Source organism: Esox lucius, chromosome 3 (genome assembly GCF_011004845.1).
Source record: "Esox lucius isolate fEsoLuc1 chromosome 3, fEsoLuc1.pri, whole genome shotgun sequence".
Lineage (NCBI taxonomy): Eukaryota > Metazoa > Chordata > Actinopteri > Esociformes > Esocidae > Esox > Esox lucius.
Genome location: NC_047571.1, coordinates 7480554 through 7504395, shown reverse-complemented (window position 1 = coordinate 7504395; position 23842 = coordinate 7480554). Strand labels below are relative to the sequence as shown.

The 23842-nt window shown below is 44.9% G+C and overlaps 1 protein-coding gene across 5 annotated transcripts in view; it reads right to left on the bottom strand.

Moving 5' to 3' along the window:
• pard3ab (par-3 family cell polarity regulator alpha, b) overlaps positions 1-23842 on the bottom strand; it is a 161468-nt gene that overhangs the window by 122828 nt on the left and 14798 nt on the right. For all 5 annotated transcript variants that reach the window (XM_020045296.3, XM_029116649.2, XM_029116647.2 and 2 more), the window contains exon 2: positions 8247-8348. In XM_020045296.3, coding sequence (XP_019900855.3) covers positions 8247-8348 — 102 coding nt within the window. The remainder of the gene's footprint in view (positions 1-8246; positions 8349-23842) is intronic.

Genomic DNA, 23842 nt, shown 5'->3' with positions numbered 1-23842 from the left:
AGGCTACAGCTAGCACCACATCTAACTGTCCCATGGCAAATGCTATCGGCCAGGAGTGTCTTCGGTGAACACTCGCCGTGGTGGTGGGTAGAATTCCTATGGGATGCCAGTTTGACCCACACATTACTGTTAGTTGCTCGAATAGGAATGTTGGCAAAATGCCTTAGATCTCGGAAAGAAACTGTTAATGTGAGGATTCAGCCAAAAAAAAGACAACTGTTTTAGGCCATTGATTTTAAATGCATCAGTTGCTTGGCAGTTGGGCTCAAGAACATGTGGGCAAACGACATCTCAAAAACAGAAGACACCATTGTCAAGGTGATTGGCAGCCAATAATCACTGTATCTTTAAGAGTACTTTAAATCACTTTAATGTTTCATTCACACTGAGAAATGTCAACTGTGGTTAAGAAAATCATGAAGGAATCCTCTTCCATGCACCAGATTAAAGCATTGTAGAGGAATGACATTGCACTTAGAAATGTATACCAGAGGGGGGCAGTGTGGTTCCTCTGCACTCAGCCCCATACAAGCACCCATGATGATAGATAAATTAATACACTACAAGCCAAGTGACATGTTACTACGCACTTGCAAAACTGGGGTAAAGTAATCAATTTCCATTAAAATCAATACAGCCACAAATGATTTAAATAGTAGCCAATTTTTTATTTAAATGTACAACTGAAGTAAAACACCAGTCAGGGTCATTTTATGGCATCATAGTAAGTGATGACCATGAAAACGTGCCGTGAGTCTAGGGTTGAGCCTTGACTGCACTGTTGGCTGACAAATGGCTCTATGGGGTCGTGCACACTGACCAAGCATTATCAGGGTTGGGGGGCGGCATCTTCAGCAGGATTTTCCTTGACACATCACACTCTAAAAACCCCTTCATACTGGGGTGTTTAGTCCTCACACTTTCTAAAAGGAAGACATGCCACAATCTTCAACTCTCCAGAGACAGTTGGGGGTTGCAGCAATATAAGACAATCTAATTTCAGCAAACAAGGGTGAAAAAAAAAAACATTGCAAGATTGATGGCTATAGCTACTGTGTATTCAACAAGTAGAACATAATGTTAACAAGTCCAGGAAAAGCTTAAATTAAGTCAATTTAGCAGACACAGCGTGACATCAGGCTAATTTATGCTTACACTCCAAACCATGTGCATGATCGTATATTCGTAAACAGATCGATCGTATTTAAGCAGGGGTCTTTGGTTTTGCTGAAGTTCTCAATGCGGCCATTGACCAGAAGTTGGCCCACCTCCCTTTGTTGCAGGGGAATTACTGCACTCCCCTTCCTCCCCACCCTCCCATTTTCCATGCTTGACTGCATGACAGAAACGGTTGAATGCGCCATGCGACCAAGGTCTTCGGTAGGGAGGGCATACATACATGTTGATGTTTCTTTGGAGACTGGCACCGAGCGATAAGCGCCATGCTCTCCTGCCGGAGCTACTCACTGATGATGTGGTATAATCATGTGGACTCCTTAACTTGCAAATTGCTGCCTTGTAAGGTACATGGGATGTGTGCATCCACTGCTCTGTAAACACTTCAGTGCCTGATTAACCCTCCGCGGGCAACGTCATGATGCCTCGCGTTCCCTTCCACCATCGCCACCACCAGCTTTACGTGCCATTTAAGGACACGTTTCTAGTCACACAAGGCTTGAATTCATTCAACATGAAACACAACATCACTGTTCTTATTTTCAGAAATAAAGTGGAGATATTCCGTCAGAGCGACCACATTCTATTGGTCAGAGACCCGGGATGGGTTAACAGCAGGGCTCTCTAAAGGGAAAAGTGGGCCATTTGGAACACAGTCCTCGTTCCGCCCTCCTGTGGAGTTGTCACACACACCCTTTGTTTCAACTGTCATCGTCTCACGCCGCTGGAAGAGTTCCACCAATAAAACTATGATAGGGCCCTTTGCGACCACGGCGACACGCTATCAAGCAGCAAATGGGGGACCACTTGTGCCAAATGGGGCGAATAATCCAATTTTCTCTCCGGTCTCTGTCGAAACGCCCCTACAGTACAGAGACAATCCTAAATGGGACCCTATCCCCTATACTACTTTCAGCCAGAACACTAGGAGCCCTGGGTAAAAAGAGTGCACTAAATACGGCATCACGTGTTATGCCATCTATAAAGCAACAATGTTTCAAGGAGCAATAAACTGGTTGATTACCCAGGCATCCTAGGTGAAAATGTTAGTACTAACCTTGCTACATGGTAAAAATAAATGAGGTAAGAAACACCTTTTTTACACAGAATCACCCTCAAGGAGCAGCGTGCATTAGGAAAATGGTTGTTGGTCAGACTAGTTGAAGAGTCACAAAAGACTGTTGAAGCTCTTTTTACTCTCCGTAACATTTCAGCCAACTAACCCTAACCAAAACGTAACCTTTACCCTGAACGTTAGCCGTAGCAAGCAGCTGCTAATCAACTGATTCTTGATGGTAAACCTACCTGATAAGCATCTAGAGATGGAATTTGTGACTCTAAATAAAGTGGAGCCAATTTTTTAATTGAAAGACAAAAGTTTAAAAAGTTTGAAAAGGAGGGAGGGAACATGAGGCAACGACCCTCTGAAGGGGGAGGGAACATATGGAGGAGGTCCATGGAGTACCTCCTGCAAGGCCCTATAAGGAGTGCTCTAGCCCGCGGGTCCATGACAGCTCAAGGAGAGCAGCCAAAAGCCGGGTCGCTACAAAACAGATCAAAGGCCCGTTGCCTCATTCTCCCTCTCCCGCCGCACGCGGTCACCGCTGACCCGACGGCGTGACTAATCATGAGTCAGGTTAACAGGGGTGACTGCTACTCCGCCGGGGGAGGGGCTGAATAAAGGCGGTACTTCAAGGTCTCCAGCACACCTTGTACAGTGGTTTCATGCAGTACCTCCTTAGTGCAGCTCCTATGGAAACTGAGGCCAATGAGGAATAATGTCACCAGGGCCTCAGTAGGCTACAGTACCAACTAACGCTGTCTAGGGACCTTCCCGCCGTGTTGTGTGTGGGGCAGTCTTTCATTAGCAGACCCTTCAGGAAGCACAATACGTAGCTTGTAAAACAGCCTGGTTTTTTCCCCGACCTAAACGAAGGAAGCCTTAACACATGGAACCATTTGACAACGTCAACACACGGTCAGACATTTTCCTGACAAACCTTCTTCACGGGGTCCGTAATGAGTTAAGTGTCCGCATGACAAACACCCAGTGACAGGGCAACATCCCCCTCTTTCCATGAATTAGTGGTGGTTAAACCGAATTCATAGAGCATGTGCCGTTTCCGTACGGAGAGTCAATCGTTAAGGGAACTGGGCTGCTGTTTAAAATGACCACTTGGGTCAGCTTGGCTCAGCATCTAGTATGATTCACACGCTTGACTCTACTGTACATCTCTGCTGCAAATTAATACGCTGACTGGCTAAAAGCCTGAGCCCTGTCTACACCACGGAAGGAACAGGAAGGTTCTCAAACAGTGTAGAACATTCTAGTGCAAATACACAGGCAGATGTAACACCGGGTGCATTACCAAGTTGACTTCAGGGCCGTTACTTGGGTCACTTCAAACAAGACGAGCTCCTCTAGAGACCTTGAGACTGAACTCATCTTGCAGTCGTGTAGCTTCACATAGACAGCATGTTGTTCCTACCAGGAGCAGGGAAGGAGCAGGGGGAACAGATGAGGTCACTGGTTAGGGATCCCCTCTGAAGGAGGTCTGTTAGGACGGAGGCCTGAGTCAGAAGATATTAATGCGTGTGTGTCTGTTTGAATCAGAGGATGGTGAGGCTGGGTGAATTGGGAGAAGGCAACTGTCAACACACACTATGAGTAATATATTTCAATCCACAAATCACATCATAAAGGATTCAAACATTTTAAAAGGTTGCTGAGATACAAGGACAAACCATCACCAGCGCTGGGGTACTAAATATCTTTCAGTAACCAAATTTTACGCTGTACTGAGCACCTCTGAAGTATCCCTTCATGTTTGTTTTACCAATAAGCCAATGGTCCCATAAGTCTTCTGAAGTACCCCCTGAAGTTACGTCAGGTATGCCCAGTACCCTAGTACCCCAGGTTGGAAACCACTGCTCAAGGTTACGTGGAACATTATAAATTGTGGATAGTCAAATATACAATACCATTGTTTTGAATTCTGCACAATTGCAGTACTCTTGAACAGATTATATCAGTCATGGCCAGTGCAGGTCTCAGTGTGTTCTAGCAGGCTCAATACACACAATTCTAAAAGTGTCTTAAAATGGCTATTTTCAGCAAAAATCTATGCATCAGGGTTCAAACCAGCAGCCTAAATATAGAGGCCCCCAAAATCAATAAGTGTTGACGTCCCGTGAGGCTGTGGCTATGGTACGATCGAACGAAACACTCCCTGAGGGGAAAGCTAGAGGGTTTGTCGATAAAGGTGGGTACACTTGATTTCACAAATGACCATTTAACGGACACCCGCGCTCGCTGTGCAGTACAGAGCCATAGTGTTTGACTTGCTGTGGTTGCAGATTCAGACGGAGAGAGAATAAATAAGAAATGCAACCCGGTGACTAAAGCTGGTATAGTGGGTGACACTGCCTGAAGCACATATCACTACTCACTGAAAACCTACCCTGGCCTAATCACCACCAGGCACCTTCAAAAATATGTCTCCTTCCTCACTCCACTGTAGGTCTCAATATACCAGAAATATACATAGATATTTAGATAAATATAGGAATTTATAGACATTATTAAGAACAGGACACGAGTCATTCCGTTCAGTGGTGCTTTAAAACATCTCCAGAGACACATTCGTGTCAACATTGAAAAAGGTTTTGTGTTCCTTAGCAGAGAGACAATGCCGTAGCAAGGCGCCACATTCCACAGGCCTGAAAAGGGTACATGGCTATTTATGTTTTTACCTTGTTGGCCTTAACAAGGTTCAGTTAGCTTTGGAAGGTGTCAGACTGCGACAAGGCTCCAGGCACACTACAGAGCAACCCATAATGAAGTTACACTGTTCTATCAAGCCTACGAACCAAAGTACTCATCGTATTCATTATAAATGGTCAGTCAACACGTTGTTTTGCACAGCTAAACTAGTATTTGTGGCCAGGCCAGTGTCTGGAACAGGCCCAGACCACGGCTAGTCGACCATGAACTAGAACACCAACAGCTGGATGGGTCAGCGCCTGTCCGTCCCAACACCGGTGGCTTTGACAGAAGTGAACGTGTGCGTTCAAACAGTGAACGACTGCCAGCGGTCCATGCAGCTGTCCGCCCCGCCCAGTTATACGGAGAATGCCGGGTGGGTGGAGCTCGGCCCCCTATAGGTCACGACCCCGGGAGTGTGCAGGGATGCGACACCTTCCACCTGGCGTGTGCGAGTGTGTGTGGTGGGGTGTGTTTGCGCAAGGCGGGGAGGGGAGGGCAGGGCATATGCTGCCCATTAAAGACAGGAATGCCTTCGCAGAGGAACGGAGAGGGGACAAGGACGTTGGGTGAATCCCCCCCCACCCCAGCTGTCCGACACCATTCCAGGCAGGGGCGATGACAAACTGCCCTCCCGTCCCCCCTCCAACCCTCCCTCCCTCCCTCCACCACTCCCTCCCGCCAAAAAACAACCTCAGACTTTAAAAATGGCCCCACACACGGCGGAGCTGCAGGAATCCAGGAGCACGTGTCGTTTAGTGAAGTGGTGGGTACAGGCCAACTACAGCAATGCAAGGCCATGACCATTAACTCTGGGGTCAGATACTGTCACAGAACCCAGAGTAGAATGGACGACCCCATTCAAGTCTTCCCCTGCACAATTTTACCTCCGAAGACTAAACTGACAGACACATCAATGATATACAGGCAGGTTGAGTGTGCCCTAAACGGCCCTGTATTTTTGACCAGGGCTAATAGGTGATAGCCTGCGTCCTCAACGGCACTCTATGTGGTCTCCTGCGATGAGGTCACGCCCTTTGTCACTGTGTGTTTTTCTCCCCCTAGTCCCCTCCCTCTCTCCCTCGTAATTACAAGAAGAGTGGAAAGCAGCTGTCACTCACTCTCATTCCCCTTGAACAGAGTGAAGACACTTCCCTGCACCAGCTTAATCCACCCAGGTTTCCTAGAGGGAAGCGTTCAAATCACTGGCTCTGTTTCACAGTGGATTTATTTGAATTTTTCAACCAGTCTTCATTGGGACACAGAATCCAGTAGCCACTGCTTTTGGTGCACATTAACCGTTGCATTGTGGGTTTTTAAAATGACATGAAATGCCAGAAAGAGGACAATTTGAACCAAAAAAGGAAACAGAATCCCAAGTCCAACAAAGATTGAACACTGATTGGGCGGGTTTTTCCATTGCTCATTAATTAAAAACATGAGTCATTTAATTTTCTCCCAGAAGACACCATACACTAGCAATAAAGACTCAAATTTTAAATAGATTACTCTAGATACCTGAAATACATCCACTGAAATACCTTTTTAAACTAGCAAGCATGAGTATAATGCTTAGTGGGAGGGAAACCTGATGAGTATAATGACATATGGACAGAAGCCACTCCAGTGAGACATCACACCATCATTCTCTACAGAGCACTCTGCAATACGCACACATGCACACGCACACACAGGTAGTAAAATAAAGGAAAAAGACACAGGAGAAGAATGCCCCGCTACAATTTCTTCACAATCTACACTAAACACTGCTCAGAGTCTTTATTTCAAAAAGGAAAATGGGTATTAAAAAAAGGCATGCCTTATTTCTAAAGCATAATTTGTCTGTTTTCTACATTTGAATAAAGAACACAAAGGAATCTCCACATTTACACGTTTATCCCAGCACTGTATTTAGCCAAGCCTGAATCCGTTACAGGTTTTCACTGGACCGGCCTGCTACATTAAACCCCTACTCACATTAATGACACCATGTTGACAACACCGCGGCCACCTGCAGTCCGGTGGGGTCTGGTGACAGAAGTGCTGAGATTATGATGCGAGCGACCCAGCAGCCTCTGGGCCCGGCCGAGGATACGACTTCAGGTGACCTTGGCGAGCAGCGCTGTCACTCACTCGGAGGATTAGCTTAGCTCTTGTCCTTCCGGCACCCTCTTTTCATAAAGATGGGAAGCTCGACAGGGGAAACGAGACGACTGAGCAGATGCCTGAGGTTAACTTGTGACTGTGGGTCAATCTAGCTAGCTGAAGGTACACCTCAAATGGTACCCCGTAACCTTTGTAGTGCATTGCATTTGACTAGATAACCCTGGTCAAAAGCAGTGGACTTCATAAACAGGTGGCAATTAGGGATGTATTCTGGGCAAACTACAGCCTCCTCCAACTAGAGAAGGTTGATCAGGTAGTAATAACATTTGGTTAATAAATGCACAGATCTAGAAATGGATTTCAACTAGTAAACTATGTTATGGATGATGAAAGCAAATATCTTCAATCCGTTTTGGACACTGCCCAAGTGGTTTCCAAATCTCGACAGGCCCCAAAACAAATATCTGTTGCTTTTGGAGATCAGACATATATAGACAGAATAACAATGTATCATTTAACATCCGAATTCCAGGTTCAGCACTAAGTGGGAAACCAAAAGTGGTTGTTGCCAAATGGGTAGAAGGTGACATTTGGCAACAACTCTTTTTGGTTCACTACATTATCCCGATTTTGCACTTTTCTCATACAAGGAAAATGTCAAGTGACGTCGCTCTGGTTTTAATTTGTTCACAGACGATGGCTCAAGCCCCTTAGTAAATTCCCATCTCTTTCTTTTTTTAAACAAGTTCCTCTACCTCTCCCCTGAAGAGTTTTACTAGATAAGACTGACTAAAAACAGACTGAAAATCTCGGAGGATTAGGGAGAGAAGAGGGGAGCTGCAGGGACAATCATATTGCCATAAACTGCCTGAATTGATGTGACAGCGTCACCGTTATAACATCAACATGAACGAGACAGTTTAACTGATTTCCCCAAACTAGTGATAGCAGTTTCCAGTCATAAATTGCCCATAAACACATTTCTGTAGTATAAACTATTTATCCCAATGAATCATCGGAATGCTGGCGCTAAGTGGTCCATATTGCCAGTTTCGTTCATGTCGCAGCTTATACAGCCTGCCCTAGGGGGTGTGCTACAGCAACATTGGGCAGGATATAAACCCACTGTCCCACTGGTTTGTTCCGGGGGTGGCAGTGTAGATCAGAAAGACCACCCGGGGCTCACTGCAGTTCAACATACCCGGTCTTTGTCATCGGCAACGTCACACAGCACATCATCCAGGTCCAGGATGCCTCCGTCTCCGTGCTCCAGTCTGTTGACCTGTAACCAGTAGCCCGCATCCTGGAAGCACAAGGGGGAAAATCATCAATTAAGTGCCTGCAGGGGTCAGTCGGGAGATAGTTAGAGCTTCGAACGGAGGCCACCCAAGGGTTGCTTTGGGCAAGAATAGTCTGGTAAATGGATCGCACTCCGTACACAACTTAAGGAATGGAAATGTGTGCTGTGCATGTCCCCTTTCTCCCCAGCAAATATATAGGGAAAAGCGTGAGAAGGCATGAGCGTGAGGGAGTAATCTTTAAGGCCAGTCTGGACAGGACTTAGGAGATGGTTGTGAGAAGATCGATGTGAAAACGCTGATTGTTAAAATGATCAACCCACAGCCCTGGGGGAAGCCTCATTATACAAGCACTACACACTTGTCAGTCCTCTACGATCCTGAGAGGAATGACCTGCTTTACGACATGATTAGATCAATTTTGTGTGAGGGCCTTGACAAAACAAGTCAAAACAAACAGATAGGAATCTCTGTAAAACAGCCCACACTGTGTTAAGAGTGATTGAGAGGAAGGAAGAAAAAATAAAAAGAATAAAACAGCGACAGAATATATGAAGGAGTGAAGGAAAAAGGAGTAGGAGAGAAAAGGTAGGTCTGAGTCCAAAAAAGTTAAAGAACCATAGACAAACATAGCTACCTGGCTTAATCAATCAATCAAATGTATTTATAGAGCCCTTTTGACATCTGCAGTTGTCAGAAAAGTGCTTTTCCAAAACTAATCATCGAGATGTGTATCAGTGCCATACAGCCTGGCCCACAGTGTAATATTGTATTCTACATGGTATGACTGACCTTGGCTGTGAGGCAACTCTGAACATTGAACCCTGACAGTTGTGGAGAATGGACACATCTAGATGACTAGCATTCTGACAGACCCATCTCTCACTTCATTTACACTGTGTCCGACCACAAGAGATTATATCCAATGCCCTCCTACTCAGTCCTCAAACCATAACCACAGAGATATAGAAAAGAGAGCATGACGGGAGAGAAAAAAAAAAAAAGATGACCCAAAGGTCTGCACTAATAGCCTTGCCTCATTAATGCAACCATGGCAGGCTTAGGAGAGTCAAAGATAGAGATGCGTCCTCCCAAGCACATTCCATTATGTTCTGTTTCTAATCATTTTCATAAGACACACTGACAATGTTAGTTTTGAAATCTGAACTTAGCAGTGGGGCTAAAATCCATTGGGTTAGGTGCTAAAGCTTTTTACAAGTTGGCCAGCTGATCTTATATAAGTTCAAGTTCAAGGTTCCTTTTTTAGTAGTGGTTGTAACACCACTACTCGCCTCCTCAAACAGGAAGTTCCTGGTTGGAGCAGAGGGTAGAGCACCTGTCTGTGGAATGGAAGGACCTGGGTTTGAAACAGACTTTTTCTTTACCTAACTTACAAATTCAGCTGTCAAAGATTTACATAAAATAGTCTGCATAGTCCCCGGAGACCAGGTTGACCTACGATGCAGGCCCACCTTCAGAGCAGAGAGAAAGGAAAAGTCATCACCAAATTCATGACTACCACGTCGGGGGTGGGCTCAATCGAGTGGTCTGTAGTAGTGGGCCGAGGCGGCGTGCTGGTTAAACAGGGTCAACTACACCGAGAGAAGTGTCAAAAACATTCCTAGAGGCCTCAGCACCTCCGGTAAAAATAGCCTACAGTAAATAGCGTGGCACCAGCAGCTCAGTGGGCGTCTGGCTATGAGGTAAACAAGGGCCAAGGCGATGGCGTGACGGACTGGAAACGAGGCAGGCATTCAGACGTTCTCATGTTGACGACCCCCCAACGGGAGCCCCTGAGGAAGGTGGTCATGCGTGTGCATTATTGACAACAATGCATTAAATGGAGAATACATTTAAAAACAAGTTGAACTGCAGCATCGGTGCACGCCTAGTAAAACATCTGGCAATGAAAACAAGCGATTCTTAGTTCAGTTAGGCTCGGATCGATTCGTATGGGAACTTCCGTTCCTAGTAAAACATCTGGCAATGAAAACAAGCGATTCTTAGTTCAGTTAGGCTCGGATCGATTCGTATGGGAACTTCCGTTCCTAGTAAATACAGCGCAGCTACTTGTTCTTAGTCGAACCCTACCGTCACATGAACACACGGTTCAGATTACACATCCACCCGTTCAAGGGGTGTATGGCACCTTGAACGGCCGCATTTTGTTGTTCTCTCTTCACGGCTGAAACCTGAAAAGCAACGCCAGATCAACCCCGATCTGATAGCGGGCCTCCCACCCGTTGGCTTGTCTGATTAGCATTTGCTGCATGTTGCTTTAGGACTGACACCAGATCAGCAAAGAGGTGTCCGTTAGTCTGGTGGCATAAATTAGTTAACAGGCCAATAACAAAGATCTAAATCTCTCGTCCAATAAGAGCAGTTTGAACTCTCAGTACTTGTATACAGCCCTAGAAACATTGTGTCATTGAGAAATTGTCTTTTATCCTGACCACTTGTTTTTAAAACAATCACAGTAAGACGCTTAACAGTTAGCACGAAATGAATTGACACAGAGGGAAAACAAAGGGGGAAAAAAGACCACATTGGACCTTTAAAAGGACCTTCTCTGGGGAACCATCCCGAGATAAAGCAGAGCGCTGTGGGCCCTGGACTCAGTCCAAGTGGGCGTCTGGAGGTTCAGCTTCAGTAAACAGACAAGCCAGACTGTCGATGGCGGCTGCAGCGTCGCCAAGCACAGCTAAACAAAGGTCAGTCTGCACGAGGACCAGTGATGTCCTGAAGGAGCAGGCAGGCCAGATAGACGGACACAGATGGATCGCACGAGACAGCAAAGTATCAATCTCTCCCTCTCCTGTCTGGTCTCTTCAATCTCCTTTCCTTCGACCTGTATCCCATTGAACGTCCCCTGTATGCCCTCTTTCACTCACAATTGCTCTTCACGTAAAAGGTCTCTGACATAGGTTTCAACTGATGTCAGAGGCACAGTACATTCTGACATTCTGGTACGAGTTTGGGGTCACTTAGAAATGTCCTTGCTGAAAGAAGGGTTTATTGCCCATTAAATCAGTTGAAGAATACATATGATAAAAATTACAGACTTCTACATGCTTTGTAATTGGGAAAACCTGTGTATCAAATACTTGTTCTCCCCACTGTAGGTGTACAGAGGCCCTTTTTCAGCAACCATCAGTCCTGTTTTTAAATGGCACATTTTGTTTGCTAACCCAAGCTTGTACAACATTTTATACTACCCCCTTCACAGAACAGCACAAACTGGCTCTAACCAGAACAGCGAGAGGAGTGGGAGGCCCCAGTGCACAATTGAGCAAGCTGGACAGATACATTAGAGTGTCTAGTTTGAGAAACAGACACCTCACAGGTCCTCAACTGGGAGCTTCATGAAATAGTACCACAAAACACCAGTCTCAACGTCAACAGTGAAGAGGCCAGAGTTGCAAAGTAAATCCATATCTCAGACTGGCTAATAAAAAGAAGGGCAATAGAACACAGCCACTGGACAGAGGACGATTAGAAAGGTCGGCATCCAGCCATTCACTGTTGACGTTGAGATCAATTTGACGATACTTTAAAAATGGACAAAAAAAACCTTTTCTTTCCCAAACAAGCTTTTAAATGGTAGTGTACTTCAAAATTAATTTACAGTACCATCCAAGCACTGAAGCTGCCTCGACTCCTGCAAGGCAGAAGTCCTCCTCACCACTTAAGCCCCTAGCGGGTACACCCACAGATCTTTCACTGTGGAACGGTGTTTGGGCCAGGGCTTGAATACCACACGTCTTTCACTGTGGAACGGTGTTTGGGCCAGGGCTTGAATACCACACTGATTCACTGGTATACGGTGACATTTCTGTCTCTTATAGCTGCTACTGTATGTTATGGCAGACCTGCTCTTACTTCCTCAAGCTCTGGGAATGCTGACCAAAAAATAGATGAGATGTATTCAAAGGGTTCTTTTAATACCCCCATGTATAAGAGTGTTTTCGCTTAACAATTTGAGCTTTTGTTTAGAGCAATAACCATCTTGTTAATTCATGGTCATTTACATGAACTGAAGATTGAGATCTATGAAGTAACATGCTCAGATCAAATAAAAAAACAATGTTATTTGACACATTTTCTAAGTGTTATTTTAGGAGTGCATTTTGACACGAAAAGATCCAAATGGCCTTCTACAATTTTTGCAGTATTTAATAATTTTTTCAGCATTGCGAGACGATGTCAAAGCTTTATTTATGCTACTTATTCTTCAGCGAATGAAATTAATACTATTGAGTTAAACTATTACTGCGAAAAAAATTGCACCCTTCATTTGTCAGTAAAACATTTATGTTTATAAAGTAGAAACATTTTCAATCCAAGTCCAACACTGAATAGAATTGAAGTTGATTTGACTGCAAGGATTTGGACACAACTTGTGTTAGCTGTCGACTGAAATACATAATATGTACATAACATGTTTGGTGTCCTTGGCTTCCATATATTTAAACTAGGTTACAACATACCACCTTAAAAACAAGCGCTACAAATTATACATTTTATTATGAACAAATAATGATCAGTGAGTTTTTCTTCATTTAATTCAGTTTCTGATATCGTGATGTTGAATCGATCAATGGAGTTCAATCATCCCCTCCTCCATTATTTCCCTCCATCATGCCCCAGCTGGGCCATCCACTACAAATGAGAATCCCATTACAGGTTTGCCATTAAAGGCTCATCCGCGTGCAGTTCTCTGCGCAGCCGACAGTAATTCAAGGCTTCAGCATAGCCCTGGGGTTTACCGCAGTGCCCCCATTTCTGAGGTAAGTTAATGCTGAGAATAAACGAACGGAGGAAAAACACAGGCAAGCACACGCACACAGACCTGAGAGCATAATTAAGTGACTAGACTGCAGATAAAGCACCTCTGTGTGTTACGCTGGCGGATGGAGAGGGCCAAGTGATTGAGCGCAGAGGTGGCAGCGGATAAAACCAAGACAATGCTTCTGCAGTCCTCTGGGGAGAGATTGACAAACATCATCCCAACGCAACGTCTTTCGGAGTAATCCCCCCCCCCATATCTAACAGTGTGCCCATGTTACCACCACGTACAAAGGATTAGAAGGAGAACACAATGGGATTCCTTTATGGCCCTAACACCACCCTATTCCCTGGGAAGCGCACATTTTTTTCCACGTGCTGTGTAAAGACACGAAGATCCCTACGTTCACTCCACCAAGCCCACACCAAAACCTGCTGCAATATTCTGCATCAAAAACTCCTCCTCCTCTAAATATACACTATACTGATGTTGTAAACATGTACATCAACTGGAAATCTATGCATATTACATTCCAACATGTCCCACTATTAGAGCGCCAGACCCAGAGCACAAAGGACATAGCTAAACTAGCGCATAGCCAACCTAAGCCATGGTTGACAGCCTGGGATGCTGCGGAGACAATGTGAATATCATTCTCCCAGAGATATTCTATCATTCAAGATAGAAACTCATTAGGATGATTCCGGATGAATCGATTGCTCTATTGGTGCACTGCACATTCCAACGTCCCTAAACACCAGTTCCTTTTGACCAGTTTGTGCCCGCTGGATCGGTGCGCACATTTATGATTTATTAGGGCTGGGAATTGCAAGGGCCTTGATGACACTTAGGTGCCAATGCCATATGCATTCCCTGCAATTCTGTGTACTTGCAATTAGATTTCATTGCGACCATACGTTCAAAACATATCGCTCGATTTAGCGGTCTACTGCCGATTAGCGGCCGATCAAACAATTACCCGAAGTGTGTTATTTTCAACAATCTAAGAAAACAAATTGACCCAACATCAGTTTAATTAGTTGGTGTCCGTTTCTGTAGAGTGGACTAATAAAGCACCAGAAAGTATCTGATCAGGAGGCTGCCGATTGACCACAGTAGACGGATCGCCCCGGGTGACTATAAATAAAGTCTGGCTGCAGGCACTCAACATTGAAGGCTAATGTGAAGGCAGACAGACAAAGAACGATCGGACTCCAACGTTGGTGACTGGGACTTTACAACCTTAAACTGGTATCCGCCTGAAAGACACGTCATACATTTTTGCTTACATGGTTAGGCTATGATAAGGAAAAATACAATTGACACACTTGATCAGTGGGTCCCTAGCTTTTTCAGTGAATGAACCACAAACAGAATTTTGCTCTGCTTGGAGTACCCCAGAAGTAGCCCCTCATGTCAATTTTACTGGTGAGCCTATGGTGTCATGAGTATTCTGAAGTACCACCTGCGGATAGGTTAAGTACCCCCAGTGGTCCACCGCACTAAATATCTGGAGCAGTTTGGTTTCGATGTGGGAAATGTGCACCACACCCAGAAAGGCTCTGCTCCAGATCTGTTCATAAGCTTTGTATTTTGCCACTCAATTGAGACACTCGAACGCGCCCACAACGGCGCACTCGTAAGAGCTCAGTTCCAGCACCACCCGGGCAGGGACAGCGCAACAGCATTAACCGCAATCAAGCACGATATAAAGACCAGTCCACACTCCTCTGGACACTCTCCCCAGAACAGCTCAGAGACACCGCACAAGCTGAGGACATGTTTGGCAGCGTCTTTCGTCGGTCATTTGTGAAAACGGCCAGGCTGAAGGCAACATCTCACTATGGACAGTGTCTCGGTAATGAGATGCCGACTGCTTAACCCTATGGACACATCCCAAATATATTTCCTATTTGTTTTGTGACCCTTCCCACTACCAAATCCCATAGGCCTTTGTTCTAAAGAAGTGCACTGCTTAGGAGACATGGCATCATTTGGTAGGCAGGCGACTAACTGCTGTCAATGGTAAAGTCCAACCTGTAAGTGGTCCTCTCAGCGTGGTACCAACTGTTACCAACCAGAAGGTCCCGTGTTAAGCTGTGCAATGAACGGACAATGACCCTGAATGACTCCTGTTACACAGGGTTGAGGAGACGGAGAATAGGAGTCAAAGTGTGACGTCGTAAACCATAATATTGCATCGCCGGTCTCAACACAAGAAAATCAATATTTTGAACCAGCTTCCTCAAAGTCGCTCTCTCCCCCACAGTCTCTCACCCTCCCCCCTCCAGCCAGCTCCAGCCCAAGTATCCGCCCGGTCCATGGCCACTGGGTCCCGTCTGAATAGAGACAGGCAGGGCTCGTCCAGGGCCAAGGCCTTCTCTAGTGGTCACCACTCTGGACACACAACATTGTTACAGGCAGACCTGCATAGTGGAATGGTGGAAAGCAAATCCAATCATGATTGAAGAGATTATTAAAAAAGAAGGAGCTGGGTGCATATACTAAAAATAGCCGTAATTACTTTTGAGTAATGAGCAAAAGCTGCAGCCTTTTAACTTTAGGGCCTGGCAGTGCACCTGAAAAGACGCTGTAAGACAGTGTTTCAGACCAAATCGGAACAGCCTACCTATATAACTGGCAAGGAGTTGGTGAATTTGAACTTGGAAGCCCGGCTTGAGGAGTGGCTGGGTTTACATTAGCTCTCCCCGTTTGATCTCAATCCACCTACAGAAATAATCAGCTTAACCAGAGGAAATGAAAAGCTTTCTAAACGAACGGGGAAAGCAGCGGTGCCCTTCACACTCTGACGCCACGACCTACACTGCTAAATCAATTCATCATCAAATCAGTCACACTCCGGCAGAGAAAACCCAGTGGAGGACAACAGAGGGCTATTCTCACCTTCCACATCACCTCCATGTTAGAGCAAAGGATGAGAAGGTGTGCGCCTCCCCTACAGAACAGTAACCCCACTGAGACTGAGGGCTAGGAGACTTCCTTCTGGCTGGTACCACTCCCTCTCTCAGCATGGTCCGAATGTGTTGTGGTCCAAATGAGGCACCAGAGCTGTGGTCAAAGGCAGTGCACTAAATAAGGAATGAGTGCCCAATAAGGAGACAAGCTCAGAATGGATGGAAGTGAAGCTGGCCAGATGGTGTCAGTTTAGACCAGCACCCTACAGAGAGCCCCTCTTAACTCAGGACATGAGTGAACCACACCACCTTAAAGAGAGCCCCTCTTAACTCAGGACATGAGTGAACCACACCACCCTACAGAGAGCCCCTCTAAACTCAGGACATGAGTGAACCACACCACCCTACAGAGAGCCCCTCTTAACTCAGGACATGAGTGAACCACACCACCCTACAGAGAGCCCCTCTTAACTCAGGACATGAGTGAACCACACCACCCTACAGAGAGCCCCTCTTAACTCAGGACATGAGTGAACCACACCACCCTACAGAGAGCCCCTCTTACCTCAGGACATGAGTGAACCACACCACCCTACAGAGAGCCCCTCTTACCTCAGGACATGAGTGAACCACACCACCTTAAAGAGAGCCCCTCTTAACTCAGGACATGAGTGAACCACACCACCCTACAGAGAGCCCCTCTTACCTCAGGACATGAGTGAACCACACCACCCTACAGAGAGCCCCTCTTAACTCAGGACATGAGTGAACCACACCACCCTACAGAGAGCCCCTCTTACCTCAGGACATGAGTGAACCACACCACCCTACAGAGAGCCCCTCTTAACTCAGGACATGAGTGAACCACACCACCCTACAGAGAGCCCCTCTTACCTCAGGACATGAGTGAACCACACCACCCTACAGAGAGCCCCTCTTAACTCAGGACATGAGTGAACCACACCACCCTACAGAGAGCCCCTCTTACCTCAGGACATGAGTGAACCACACCAACCTACAGAGAGGGAGGCATGCCCGTCCTTTGACCCTCCCAAACGCTGTTCAGCATTGGCAGCTAAAGTTTCCGATCCAGCAGACCCAGTTTAAAGAAGCTGGTACTAAAAAAATTTATTTGGCTTTAAAACAACACTCTTGTAAGCTCCATGTCCAGAATCTGCAACTACTGGGATCCTGTTATTAATTTAATGTTAGACTTTGAGAATAAATAAGTCTGTGGCATTTCCCCTAGAAAGAACTGCAATTACAACAAATGAGCGAGCGTGAACAAATCTAATCATGATAATGCACATGAATTAAGTCCACATTATCCTCAGAAAACATTTTAAAATGTTCATTTCATTAAGCTTATGCAAAAAATATAGTTTGGTCGTCTCCGGGTAGTATTAAACCTAACTTGGGAAAAAAACTAAATCCCAAATGGAACCCAAATCTTTATATAGTGCACTACTTTTCACCAGTGCCCTGTGGGCCCTGTAAAAAAACATTTACAAGAGAAAATAGAGTGCCATTTGGGAAGTTGCCTTTGTGTTTAAAGGAGTTGGTTAATATTAAATGTTGGCTGCATTTATCTGCATTAAATGAAGCATCCAAACCAAAAACATACTATGGAAACTGCATAGAGGCGGAAAATGGTCTGCAGGAATTCACTTACGCTTTTCGGGAAACCAAGCCATGAACATTTTACAAGACACAGTAATATACTTTCAGATCCATAGCCACATTGACTCCTAAAGAAGGAAATTGTTGGCACATCAGGGTTACCTTCTACTCTTTGAAAAAATCTTTTTTAAAGAGTTTAATCTTGACACCTAAAAATGCATTCATGTTAGGGTAAATTACAGACTAACCTTAGGGACAATGAAAAGAGAATAATGAACACTCAAACTGTACAAGGAGAGCAGCAATTTACAGTTAAGTCAGGTCAATGCTTCGGAAGAAGCTGGAGGTCAATGGGAGACAATGTCAGAGGGTGTCCTTCAGATATACTGGCTGTCACACTGCCAATATCAGCCCTTAGACCGCTTGATATTGGCAAATTAAAGACTAAGCTAAAGAAAAACTGTCCCAGAAACAAGCAAAGTGGCTGCCAGAACGCAGAATTAGAGCTTAACTTGGCAGATGTTCGAACTTCCTCTTTACCTTTTCGTGGACAAGAGGAAAGCTGACTTGGGACTGAAATACTGTAACCCAAAACAAATCCTTTATTCTTTTAAGTCACTCTTCCGTTGAAGGGATAAGGTCATTTTGAATGAATGATATTGCTTCGATTTGAGACCAAACCACTCCTTTACGGTTCCGTTTGTCAGTGTGGAGACCTGTTTGGAGGCCTGTTTGGCTGTGGGACGTGTCCGAGCATGAGATAGGAAACCAGTTAGAAGTTGGCATCCCAAATGGCATCCTATTACCTACGTAGGGCACAGGGTTAGACCAGATTGGAAAAGGGAATCATTTCGGGAAAAGGGTGACATTTGGTATGGGAAAGCCCTTTGCTAAGGCTCTCTTTGACACGCACACAGAGTGTGGAGTTGGGAACATGATCCGCAGTGTCTCAAGAACGACTTGACTAAGCACCAACTGGCAACATGGGTAAACACGCAGACAAGTACGGTACACAACAACGGTTTAAAAGAAACAGGATTTATGGTCACACCTCAATCCTAAACCCAGGACTCTGTGACACTAATCTATACCCAAGAATGTAATCAAACCTTTAAACAATAACAACATTCTAATTCAACCAGATAGGCCATGGCAGATTGTCAGAATAAAAACAAGAAATGGAGGAAAAACCTTGAAAGTTAAAACAAGCTCCCCTATACCTCATTTAGTGCACTACTTTGGACCAGGGCCCACATGACACGGTAAATAAGAGTGCACCGCGTAGGGAATAGGGTGCCATTTTGGACACGGAATGAGGCTACTACCTGGAAGGCCCGACATGTCTCCACCCTGAGCCTCTTCTTCAGGGTGTAATGGTGTTTCCACATCAAATCGACCAGTTGTCCTTCTACACTCAGGTCCTCCGGCCGTCCGCTCCGAACTCGCCTGGCCACCACCACAACATGGCTGGGACATTTCACTATTGGATTTGTGGGAGAGAGACTATGAGGTTCTGTACGAGGGCCCCGTGCAACTTGATAACCGCTTTGTTCCTGCGACGTTACAGAGGCCGTATCACCTCGTTAGTTATTGATAGCGCGCAGCAACGTGGCAGATGGTTGGGTGAATACCCACAAACACGTCAACACACGCACACACAACTGGCTGCGAGATCAAATTAACTGGATTCAGTGTACATCTCAGATACAATTAAATATATAGAAATGGAACAAATGGATCAAGCAAATTATGACCACTACCCTGCTGTATGATGGTTATGATGGTTAGAGCCTGTGTTTTACAAGGCACCCTATTCCTAGGCCCTGGTCAAAAGTAGTACATTATATCAGTAGCAGGGTTCTGTTTGGAACGTGCCCTTGGAGTCTGAGGTTGCTGAAGAAGATCTCTAGCCGTCGCTGGGGGAAGTGACTCAGACAAAACATCAAGTCGAGGCAAAGCAATTCCCATGATGGCCCGTTTACCGTTTCCAACTAGTTATTTTCTGCTCCCAGATTGTGCTCTGTGATAATCTCTCTATATCATCAGAACAGACCACCTCAGGGTGAGGGCTATAGTGCATCGTCGCTGCTGGATTCAGTCCACAAGAAGGCAGAAAAAGACAGTATGTAATGACGGGAAATATCTGAGGGATTGTGTACATGAGTCATTACAACAGAGAAATGGCAGGGAAATTTGATTGGATCCCAAATTCATAAATAAACATTCCCTTTTCAGAAGAAGCCCAGCCCACTAGCAATTAGCACAGGAGTGAAGATTACTTTGTGCATATCTGATACAGAAAGCTTTTGCAAGCTTCATCTGTTAAGCGTGGAGGCAGATTCCAATTTTAAAACATCCGACCAGACAACAAGAGGGCAATAAGTGTATACCCATCAGCAGCTTACCTACTGGCTTTCAGATTTATTTACGTAATGCAGTTAACACGACAGCTAGATATGGGTTTCTACAGACAAAAGAAACCGAGGGGACCTACCTGTTCTGTAATATAGAAGTGTTTTATTTTTATAAAATAGCAGGAATAAACTGTCTACAAAAAAGGCAGAGAAGTACAGGCAATACTACGCCCATTATTATCAGCTGAAACATTCCCATCCAGTTCCATCCTACTCACAGATGAGTACACTTGACTTTCTGTAACAAAAACAAACAACTGTAATAACAGTACATAAAAAAGAAAAGGTTGTGTTTTTGTAGTATATTTTAAGATAATAATGACGACATAGACAAAAACATCCTAATACTGCATAATACTTAATACTGCATCAATGGAAAATCTTGACTACATTGTGTTGTGAGTTTCAGGCCAAATCACCCAGCCCCCTCCACATCCACATACAACTTATATAGTGCACTCTTTCACCAGCCTAATGGATGACAATTTGGGACCAACCCTCTCCGATTTCCTCTCTCCCTCAATGGCCAAGCCGAGGATACGTCACTTCCGCGACGTCACCACGATCAAAGGCTTCTGGGAGTTTCCAATCAGGCAGAACAGTGGGAGAACCACAGCTTGATGTGGAAATGCCGCTAGATTCCTCGGGGACGTGGCGCAGGGGGAGGAATGAGGTGGCGGTGCACGGCAGGGGGTGCAGGGCGCCATATAGAACCGGCAAGAACATCAACCTGAACAGAGGCAGCCGGAGAACAGCCGGTGTTGTTTAACTTGTGTGGAGTTGATTAGGCAGAGGCTTGGCCTTCATCCGGAAAGGGCGAACTATACAGATTGCCTGGAGGCCTCTGGTAATGATGTGGTTTACCTAACTGGGAGTACACCATCATTTGGGAACTAGGTTCTAAGTCCTCCTCTGCCTCCTACTCCCACTGGGAATAAAGACGAGAGCCTGCAGTTCTTATCTGACAAGCTCACTCGGTTTAACCTATTGTCCTGAAACTAAACAAAACACAGGACTGGACCCAGAGGAATACACTGTGCCACTCCCCTACGTAGGAAAAAAAAGAAAATGTCAAGGACTCCGAAAACCTGTTCTTCAATCGGAGCCGAGTGAGGTTCATAGGCTTTCATCTTCATGCATGCAAACTTAAAAGATCAAAATAACAAAAAAAAACAGTTTTTATAAAGTGCACAAATAGAAAGCCAAGCAGCTTAAAAACATGTTGCAGTGGATGAGATAAATACACAAGTGGTTGAAAAAAAAAGGTTTCAAGGGGATCACATTTTAAATCCTTCAACTAAGAAAGAGCCTGTGTCCTAAACAGGATGGTTGGTGAACAAAAAGCACCACGATCATCTGATACACAGAATCAAGCTGACCATCAGACATGAGGTACAAACGGCACAACTTTCAACTGGCATCATCCGTCGCCAACCCAGTGAAAGAAGACATATGGTAGCAGACCCACTGCTGAGGGAAGAAGCCAGACTGCAGTTTGCCAAAACACACCTGAATATGCCACAATCCCTCTGGCACAATCTCCTAGGGAGAGACGAGACCAAATTAGAGCTTTTTGATAAAACACAAGAACTTTATGTATACAGAAAACTAAAATTACACCATCAAAAGAAAAGAACGAACATGGAGGTTCAGTGATGTTTTGGGGTTGCTTGGCTGCTTCTGGCTCAAGGTGTGGCAGGAATTGCATCCACAGATATAGGAAGTGAGCATGCAGGTGAGCTCAGAAGTTTGCAGACCCTGACAGAAACTGACATATTTGGGCACTGATTTTGAAAATATGACTGATCATGACGTTTATTGATATTGATCATATGAAGCATTTTTTTGTCACACGGTTGTTTGGCTCTTTTTCAAATCGTACTGATACCAGAAATCACCCAAAAGGCCCTGATCAAAAGTTTATATACCCTTGAATGTTTGGCCTTGTTACAGACACACAAGGTGACACACACAGGTGAAAATGGCAATTTCCCACACCTGTGGCTTTTTAAATTGCAATTAGTGTCTGTGCATAAATTGCCAATGAGGTTGTTAACTCTCACGTGGATGCACTGAGCAGGCTAGATACTGAGCCATGGGGAGCAGAAAATAACTGTCAAAAGACCTGCGTTACAAAGTAATGGGACTTTATAAAGATGGAAAAGAATATAAAAAGATATCCAGAGCCTTGCAAATGCCAGTCCTTACTGTTAAATCACTCATTAAGAAGTGGAACATTCTGTGATCTCGATACCAAGCCAAAGTCAAGTAGACCAAGAAAGATTTCAGTCAAAACTACCAGAATACTTGTTTGGGATACAAAGTCAACCCCACAGGTAACCTCAGGAGAAATACAGGCGGCTCTGGAAAAAGACGGTTCGGTTGTTTCAAGGAGCACAATACAACAATACTTGAAAAAAATTGGCTGCGTGATCGAGTCGCCAGAAAGAAGCCTTTACTGTGCCAACACCCGTTACAATGTGCCCGACAACACCTTGACATCCCTCAGCTTCTAGGACACTAATTTGGAGTGACGAGACCAAAATAGAGCTTTATGGTCACAACCATAATCAAATGTATTTACAAAGCCCTTTTTACAACAGCAGTTGTCACAAAGTGCTTTACAGAGACACCTGTCCTTAAACCCCAAGGAGCAAACAGCAGTAGTGTTGGATTTCAGTGGCTAGGAAAAACTCCCCAAGAAGCAGGGATGGAAATTTAATTTTTTGTCCACCGGCCACTGTGGCTGGTGGATTTCAAAATCTACCAGCCACTCAATGTTTTTACCAGCCACTTTGTTTTTAACCAACAATGTTTAACGGCATGTGAAAATTAATACTACAAGACCTACAATACTTAAGCAGTTTATTTAATCTCAAGTCTCATTGAAACTATTAGTTTTGGCATATTCTGAAGCGTGTTGACCATCCCCACTGTGAAGCATGGTGGTGGCTCACTGATGTTTTGAGGGGGGGGTGAGGGGGTGAGCTCTAACGGCACAGGGAATCTTGCGAAAATTGATGGCCAGATGAATGCAGCATGTTATCAGAAAAATCTGGCAGACAATTTGCATTCTTCTGCACGAAAACTGCACATGGGTCACTCTTGGATGTTCCAGTACGACAATGACCCTAAGCACAAGGCCAAATTGACCCTCCAGTTGTTACAGCAGAAAAAGGTGAAGGTTCTGGAGTGGCCATCACAGTCTCCTGACCTGAATATCATTGAGCCACTCCAGGGAGATCATGCAAAGACCTGGAGGCATTTTGCAGGGCCTCATAGACAACTATTACAAAAGACTGCACACTGTCATTGATGCTAAAGAGGGCAATACACAGTATTAAGAACTAAGGGTATGCAGACTATTGAACAGGGTCATTACATTTGTTTCTTTGTTGCCATGTTTTGTTTTATGATTGTGCCACTCGGTTATGACCTACAGTTGAATGTGACCCATAAGAAATATTTTACCTGCTCACTCATGTTTTCTTCACAAACGGTACATCCATTATCAATTCCACAACGGTATACAAACTTAAGAACAACTGTATCTTGGAAAATGTCAACTAATTATAGAAACAACTGGGAGTTACTTGAATAAAGTGTAAGGGTGCCAATATTTTTGGCCACAAATGTATGTACAGGGAGACAGCAAAGACATTTTCAGACACACATTGCTTTAGAAATCCCTATACCAAAGTAGCCCTTTACATAGAAACGGAGTTGAAATCCAGAGACAGGGAGATGGACATGAAGGGACAGGG